The sequence below is a fragment of the Drosophila obscura genome, unplaced genomic scaffold (genome assembly GCF_018151105.1).
Source record: "Drosophila obscura isolate BZ-5 IFL unplaced genomic scaffold, ASM1815110v1 contig_187, whole genome shotgun sequence".
In the NCBI taxonomy this organism is placed as follows: Eukaryota; Metazoa; Arthropoda; class Insecta; order Diptera; family Drosophilidae; genus Drosophila; species Drosophila obscura.
Window position 1 is genome coordinate 351,649 of NW_024542775.1, and position 9,224 is coordinate 360,872.

A 9,224-nucleotide genomic window follows, 5' to 3' on the forward strand; every position below is an offset into this window, starting at 1 on the left:
AGCCAGTATATAAATTTGTGAGCATATGAATTATGTAGAATTTAAAAATTTTTTTGCTGCCTCTGCTATCTACATACATCTACAATGTCGATTACACTACTCGACAAAATCGAATTTTTTTTTTCCTAAAGGATCCAAACCTACTTTTTCTGATAGAAAATTTCGTAAAAAATACAGCACGAAAATCATCATTTTTGCATTTCAATGCTTTATATTTCCCAGACGGTAAGCTGAAATCATAAACTGTTTGGGCTCAACTTCTAGCTGTTTTAATTGCCTTTTTAGAATAGCAAAGTTCTTTACAACCAGACGTAAGATACTAGGGTTATGTGAAAAAAAAACAATCGCTACCTCTGAAAAAAGGTTAAAAAAAAATACCAGTTTTCAAAAATTCTTTAAAATAAATTTCTGCCATAGAAAGAAAAAAATATCATCAAACCATTTCTAAGCCCCAAATCTTTAAGAAAAAGTTCGTTTTGTTCCTTGAGGAAAAATCGTGTTGACTAGTGTTATTAATGTAGATTATGCATACACAGTGTAGATTCTATATCTTCTCCGAAAAAGGTCGCACATTGCACAGCGCAGAGTGTGTGCTAGCGAGAGAGAGAATGAGTAGCGTCAGCAGAGGTGGAGGAGGTTGGGGAAGCAACTGAAAATGAATTTCTTTATTCTGGCTAGAATAATTATCAGATCTGTACCCGATTCGGCAATCTGGTAAATATGGTCATTCTATACGATACGGCGTTTATCGTATCTTTAAAATTGTGACTGCCACAGATTTTTGTCGTTTGTGATGGCGGAAGGGCGCGGGGGGAAATTTTAAAATACATTTTTAACAGTGTGATATCACATGAGTCTGGAAATTGGTTTTTGGTTTGGTTTCTCTATCTCTTATAGTCTCTGAAATCTAGGCGCTCAGCAGGACGGACGGACAGATGTGGCAGACTTGGCTATATCGACTCGGCTATTGATGCTGATCAAGAATATATATACTTTACGGAAACGTTTCCTTCTCTGCGTTACACACATCTACTTTTCTACTAATATACTCCTTAACCAAAGACAATATAACAATAAGATGCGTAACGCCATTCGAAATTTTCGCACTCAAATTTTTCAGGCTGGGTCTAGGGCAGAGGCCGGCAGCGTCGTATGCACTGTGCATAGGAAACAATTTCGGGCAGCGCAGTCGGCACACGTACAGCGTAAAGACTTCGTGTGGTTTCGTTATTCTGCGCTGCTGACGTAGCGGCAGAGAAACATGCTTCGGGCTATGCACAAACGGCTTCATTTTCTGCTCACTTGCCTCAGCGGCAGAGAAGCATTCGTGTGCCCTATGCACAATTACTCGGCTTTCGCAGCGGCAGAGAAATAAGTAACGTATTTGACTTCGTTTCTGTTGTCTTCGCACACAAACGCACCAAAAAAAATTTGTGAGTCTGTGTGCCGACCCCTGGTCTAGGGCCTGGAGCTCCTCTTGAAATTTTGTTGAAAAGCCAGAGAGAGAGCGTCCAGTCGGACTTGGTTGCTTCCAAGAAGTACTTGTAGGGCGCTTCCCAGTCGGACTTGGTTGCTTCCAAGAAGTAATTCTAAAGCGCTTCTTTTTCATGCGAGAACCTGTGACATTTACGTGACGTTCTCGCTTCCAAATTACTAAGGGTGAAAGCCGAAAGCAGAGGCAAAGGCTAGCCTAAAAGAGAATGGAAGAAATACCCCGCGCGCCCGACGCAACATTAGCTTTTCAAAACAAAACGAAAAAATATTTTATGAACCGCTTCGTCAATGCCTCAACCCGCGTCGAGTCGAGCGACAGAACACACCAAGAAAATATGAAGTCTTACGACGGGAATAGGTCCAGGGCCGGATTTGCAGTTGCCTAGGGCCCCCTAGGGATAACAGAAAAATTTTGTTGAAAAAACAAAACTCCAAATAATGAATACAAAATATAATAGCCACTGAGAAAAATACAAAATAAAGGAGGGCCCCAGATTGATGGTTGCCCAGGGCCCGGTTGAGGGTTGATGCGGCCCTGAATAGGTCGCTACATCACATCAGCCCTCAAAACAAAACGAAAAACCAATTCAAGCGGCCAACAATTGTAGAGCCCACACACAAGCACAGTATGTGTGAATACATGGCACACACACGTTTACGTAATCTGAAATCTCGAACAAAGTCGGTTTCGGCAGCTAATAATTATTCTATGCATACAATCATATATTTTGGAGTGTACACGTACACAACACATGCATGCTTGCTGCCAGTCGGCTCGTGTGACGTCATGAGCCCAACGCGGCCATTCCCAAAGCCGAAGATCTGGGAACGTACGCTGCAAACTCAGCTGCGCCCCTTTCGTTGTATGAACTGGCACATCTATATACTGTATGGTTAGTGCCCATACGTACAATTTGATTCACTTTATATATTCCATAATAAAATAAAATACAACAAATAATAAAAATAAGCAGAAGTAAAAAAAATTTAAGAAAAAAATAAAACTAAAAAAAAAATGAAAAACATAAATGAACATTACTTATAATAATAATAATATAAAAAATTTAAATAAACGGATTGACGTCGTCGTCTATGATGAAATTTATGTCGTGGTAGTAGTTGTTGTTTTTCTCGGTATTTTGTTGCAGTCTTCCCTGTCGGTGTCTGCTTTTTTTCTTGCTTGTAAATGCGATTCTTTTCTTTGGAGAATGCCGTCCTTGACATAACAGGGGAATCTGTACCCCGGCTTGTTTTGTGATTCTGTCAAAATAAATGGTAATGTTTATTATGCGAGCGAGATGGCACGAATTTCGTCGCTTGCCGGAAAATTGCTTGCCTTTGCCTTAACCCTTCGAATACGGATATATTGATACATCGCTGAACCGATCAATTACGACGAGTTCAAAGCTTTAGTCATTGAAGCATTATACAGGGTTCCGGGGACAAAAAACCTCTACACACGCCTACGGAGTAATATGTCCGGCATGACCATTCAGGAAACGACACTGTGCAACGATAACGATTGCGCAAGGGAACAGATCGTTTAAAAGATAAGACCCTCAATATAGGGTCGAGGGAGAAATATGTATAGTCCGACCAGCTCAACTTCAGGCATTGATTCAGTCTCCCTAAGCTTCTAAGCGGAAGTAGCTTCCGTAGCTTTAACTTAGATATCTATAGCTATAGCCAAACTGCTTTCAGTACGCTTCATTATAGGAAATTGGCTGAGAGAAAGCCATACAAGCAGATTTTCCCCCTTACAATGATCTGTGCCGTAGATATAGAGGTGACATAATGAAGAGAACACCTGTTATTTTCTTGTCCAGCTCTCACCAAAAGAAGGCTACAGTATTTGGGAATGCCCAATATGACTCAGGAAGAGTTTTCCGGTTTTTTCCTGGTAAAATCACTAAATACGCACCATGGATGTGAAATCTATTAAGAAATCACAGAATCAAAATTAAATCTGTAATTTTCAAGCAATTTAAAACACTTAAAAATTTAAATAAAAATGTTGTGTTTGTACCTCCGACATTTATGAATCTGAAAAGTACTGAACCGATTGAACCTAAATTCGGACACACTATAGAGTCAAGATTAAGTTTCGTTTTATGTCAATACAAGCTACCGCAGCTCGGAAAATCGCAATTTAAGTATTGATTTATGAAGTAGGATTCGTGCACAGTTAACAGTATATCGAAATCAGTATTACAATTGTCTTACATTTCGACATGATCCAGCTGTGATTATAGCCCCAGTCGCCATGTCCTCATTGGCTAGATAAGTAATGTCTGCACTTACTGCTAGGCTCTAAAGTTCAATAATGAGACAAAAGTAATGTGTTCTGCTGGCGGGAAAATCAAAATACATCATCTTAAAGCACGACGAGAGCCACTGAGAACTCTACTTGCTGGATCTACTGCTCAATCGAAGCATTTTCTATCGCTTCTCTTGCTCCAAATTACGTCAAATGGTGCCGATGGTTATCTCTTCAATGTGAAGTTGAGAAATCCATGAATGGTGTAGAAACTAATAAAAAGTGCAGCGCGATAAACTTTAAGCATACTGCTTAATGGTTCGGGGGAACGAGGACAATCATATATTAAAATGTCGTTAGTTGTTTCATCAGTACGTTGTGGTTTTCCTGTTTCTCAGATTTAATCAGACGAAACTTCGCTCCGAGAAATATATTTGCGAGATGCCGTTGTCAATGAATTTAACACAACCAACATTGGGAAGTTTACGATTTTGCCATCTTCATACATAGGTACTCCACGTCACATGCAGGAATATGCTCAAGATGCCACGGCCATTCTAATTTCTGGACAGTTATAATTTGTGGGGGTTCTAATATCTGAACTTCCACTGTCTTTTCCTGCTCTCCATCTCTCATTCAATATCCAATATTCTAGCTCTTTCCGCCATCGCAGCCAGAGGGCACCACACTCAACAAGGGTGAGAGAAAGCGCAAAAAAACTTTGGCAGATATGATCATATTGGGTTTGAGGGGCATAATAAAACTGAAAGCCAGATATTTTCATGTGGAAACACAAATCTTATACTTCCTTGTCCGTTAAAGTTACGAAACAATCCTCGGAGGAATGAAGTTCGTAGCAATATGGGTTTCAAAATGATGTCGCAACTATAATACGTAGGCCGCTATTTAAGTTTCTGGCCTTACAATGAAAAACACTACTTAGGCGCAGAGAAGGAAACGTTTTCGACCCCATAAAGTATATATATTCTTGATCAGCATCAATAGCCGAGTCGATATATCCATGTCCGTCTATCCGCCTCGATGAGCGCCTAGATCTCAGAGACTATAAGAGCTAGAGCAACAAAATTTTCCTTCCAGACTCATGTGATATCACACTGCTACAAGTGTATTTCAAAATTTCGCCCCGCCCCCTTCCGCCCCCACAAAGGACGAAAATCTGTGGCAGGCACAATTTTAAAGATACGATAAAAATAAAAACGCAGTATCTTAGAGAATGACCATAGCTACCGAATATGAATCAGATCGGATTATAATTATAGCCAGAATGAAGAAATTAATTTTCAGTTGCTTCCCCCGCCTTCTCCAGCAGGAGACACGCTACTCATCCTCTTTCTCGCTCGCACACTCTGCCTCGTTATGTACGCGAGCGTCCTCTAGCGGAGGAGTCGTAGAATCTAAATGGCAGATGTAGAATATACAAGTTAGATGGAGAATATACATAGTAGATGTAGATAACAGATGTAGATGTATTTTAATTCTAAAAAATTATAAGTTAAAAAATGTATATACTGATTGAGTACGGGTATATGTAGAGTCGCGTCCCGAGAAGCGACTCACATGTTCCTTCTCGTTTGGATTCGGGTCATCTTGGAAGACCCAAACAGTCGAGTCTTGCTTTTTTCCGGCTACAATCCAATATCCAGCTCCTGTGTAGATATTATATATACACTTTTTGAAGCACCACGATCGTATTTTTGGATCATTTCTTTATATTTTGTGGCATCCTGCAACGAAGGACGTCCACGATTGAATTCGCGATACCAGTTTTTTACATTGGCAATGCATGGTGCTTCATCAATAAAAGTTTAACTAAGCTGCAAAAATGCTTGGCTTAAAATTCCACCTCAAATATAGTAGAAAATCATGAGACAGACATTTTCATGTGTAAATTTCAATTTTTGCCTCAGATGAATTTTTGGTTTATCGTTAATCGATATCATATACATGAAAAAGTTGTATGTAGGTTTAATCCATAAAAGTCCATTTTATTTTTATGCAAATGAACATTTGGTCAGCCCTCGCATAGTTTTCTAATCAATCTTTGCCTAGCTGTTTAACAACCCCATGAATCCATTTCTATTATCGTTTCAGCCTGTTTGGTGTGCTTAAAACACCTGACCAATATTATATGAACTTAAGAAAAATTATTTAAGAAATTGAGTAGGATTTAAATACGTTTTATTGGGTTCTTCTCGTATATAGAATTTAAGTTGATGTTACAGTGTCTACTACAACTTCAATGCATAATTCACTTGATTATTCGTATTCCAGTGTAATTACTTAGGCAGCTTCCTTTGCAAGACGATCAGCCTTCTCAACGACTTCTTCAATTGGGCCAACCATGTAGAAAGCAACTTCTGGCAGATGATCATATTCGCCAGCCAGAATCTGTGAGAAGCCTTTAATGGTTTGTTCCAATGGAACCAGTTTACCGGCATGTCCGGTAAAGACTTCAGCGACCTGGAATGGCTGCGACAAGAAGCGCTGGATCTTACGTGCACGCGCGACTGTGAGTTTGTCTTCCTCAGAAAGTTCATCCATTCCCAAGATAGCAATAATATCCTGAAGAGATTTATAATCCTGCAAGATCTTTTGCACACCACGAGCAACGTTGTAGTGTTCCTGCCCAATGATGTTAGGGTCCATAATACGAGAAGTGGAATCAAGTGGATCCACTGCAGGATAAATACCTAATTCAGCAATAGCACGCGACAGAACAGTGGTGGCATCCAAATGAGCGAAAGTTGTAGCTGGAGCGGGATCAGTTAAATCATCAGCGGGCACATAAATAGCCTGCACAGAGGTGATAGATCCCTTCTTAGTGGTGGTAATACGCTCCTGCATAGAACCCATGTCAGTAGCCAAAGTGGGCTGGTAGCCGACGGCCGATGGAATACGACCCAATAAGGCGGACACTTCAGAGCCAGCTTGAGTAAACCGGAAAATGTTGTCAATAAAGAGCAACACATCCTGTCCCTCCTGATCTCGGAAATACTCGGCCACAGTGAGACCAGTAAGAGCCACACGAGCACGGGCGCCTGGGGGCTCGTTCATCTGACCGTAGACAAGAGCCACCTTAGATGTCTTATCCTTGAGGGAAATGACACCACCTTCAATCATTTCATTGTACAAGTCATTTCCTTCGCGAGTACGTTCGCCTACGCCGGCGAAAACAGAGTAACCGCCGTGGGCTTTGGCTACGTTGTTGATTAGCTCCATAATGAGCACAGTCTTGCCGACTCCAGCGCCACCAAACAGACCAATCTTACCGCCCTTGGCATAGGGTGCCAAAAGATCGACCACTTTGATGCCGGTGACGAGAATCTCCTGCTCAACGGACATATCAATAAACTCGGGAGCCTCTGCGTGAATGGGGGCGGTCTTATCAGTTGGAATCGGCCCACGTTCATCGATAGGTTCGCCTAAAATAAAGAGACATTAAAAACTACTTTGTTCGGTTTATAAACTATGAGTGAAGTATTCGAAAAACATACCAATAACGTTCATAATGCGACCCAAAGTTTCAACACCAACTGGTATACGGATCGGGTATCCAGTATCGAGAACCTTCTGTCCACGAACCAAACCCTCAGTACCATCCATGGCAATGGTGCGCACAACGTTTTCGCCCAAGTGCTGAGCCACTTCGAGCACCAAACGTGGGGAGCGGTTGTCAACTTCCAAAGCATTCAAAATTGGTGGCAAGTCATCATCGAACTGAACATCAACGACAGCACCAATTACTGCTACAATTTTTCCATTGGCAACAGCGGCTGCCTTAACAGCTGCCTTGGCGGCATGGCTGCGAGCTAAAAAGGATGGTCCCAAAAATTAAATGTTGAACATACATAACAGTTTAAATTATTTGTATTTGTACATACATACACATATATATGTAGTACATTCATGTGTAGTATGATTATGTCACACCTTTTTTTAAGAACGATTAAATCAAAATTTCTCTTAAGGAAATCATAACGATTTTATTTAAGAATTGCCATGAAGACACATTTTCTTTAAATTTGATGTACATACATATGTACAACGTACCGAAAATTCATAAAACTTTATATACATAAGTGTAGATGTTAAATTGACAATTTAACTGCATAGCTCTATGATAATTAAATGAATGATTTTTAACCAAAATTATAACCATTGTGTCTCAGAAGACATTTCAAACAAATTTAGTTATTATGCAATCATTTTTTCCTTTCAATCGTAAGTGCAAAAACGCTCTTTAAGGTTATGTGCATCTCGCATCAATGTTACGTTATGTTACACACTTAACATTCGTATTTAATGTTTTCCTCTCTATCACCATTTAGCCCGATAGAAGTTTTGTACATATTATCCATGATTATAATAGGTACTTACACAATTGCCCCAAAAATGGAAGCAAATTCTTATCGGCTTTAGCGGCAGCACGTAACGCGAACATTTTCAGACGAGAACGGGAAACTTGTGAAGGTATCAAACCAAAGAGGGCACTATGGATAGTATCGATATTTTACTGCTAGCACCTACTATCGACGGTTTTGAGACTATCATGATAGAATCGGGCTACAGTCGTTGCGCTTTTGATATGTTTGGATTGGCTGCTCTAAAATACGAAGACAAATTTGTAAATAAATCGACAGGTGGCATCTTATTTTTACAATGGACAAGTTCCTAAAAGGTTTCAATGGTTTTTTGATAATTATTTGAGCCCGATACTATTACGATAGTATCGTTATGTTTTTTTTTCAAAACATTCAACGTTGATATTCCTCGAATTTGATATTCCGTTTAATATTACTAGCTAGTTGGCCCTCTCAGCCCTAAACAAATAATTTTAACCGATAGATACATACATTTTCTACAAGATTGGGAAGTTTTCAGAAGTCCTTTTTATTGGATTATTTACATATTAAGGTTCAAACAAAAACAACATAAAACGAATGTGACGTCGTTTTTGAGGCGCTGCCAGACTCGTGCAATTCGTAGTTGCTACGGGCTGCCATACCATGATATTTTGTGACATGATATTCCTCGATTTTGATATTCCGTTTAATATTACTAGCTAGTTGGCCCTCTCAGCCCTAAACAAATAATTTTATGCAATTCATCAATAAATTTTGTTCAGGATTGGCTAGTTTCCAGAACTCTTTTTCATTGGATTGTTTACGTAATAAGCTTCAAACAAAAACGGCCAAAGCATAAAACGTAAATGTTGACTAAATGTGACGTCAGTGTTGCTGGTCAACCAAGTTTCTTCTATGCGTATGGGGCATGAAATTACCAACAATATCTCTATTCTCTAATATCCATTTTCAAGGTATGCAGATTGTTGCTCATTCCGATCCAAGGTTGCAGAACAATGCTGCTAATTCATTTCCACATGTTGCTGAATTTTTTCCCATACAAATCAAATGTTTCTTACGGGAATGACGCAACCGTGCATCTTCATTCC

General features: G+C 39.7%; 1 protein-coding gene across 1 annotated transcript; it reads right to left on the bottom strand.

The window, feature by feature from the left end:
- Nucleotides 1-5,933: 5,933 nt before the first annotated feature.
- Nucleotides 5,934-8,257, bottom strand: LOC111070825 (ATP synthase subunit beta, mitochondrial). Its single transcript, XM_022361780.2, has 3 exons — nt 8,150-8,257; nt 7,267-7,581; nt 5,934-7,194 (listed from the first exon to the last, which is right to left on the bottom strand). The coding sequence occupies exons 1-3, from the start codon at nt 8,211-8,213 to the stop codon at nt 6,053-6,055; spliced, it is 1,521 nt and encodes a 506-aa protein (XP_022217472.1). The 5' UTR covers nt 8,214-8,257; the 3' UTR covers nt 5,934-6,052.
- Nucleotides 8,258-9,224: the final 967 nt, after the last annotated feature.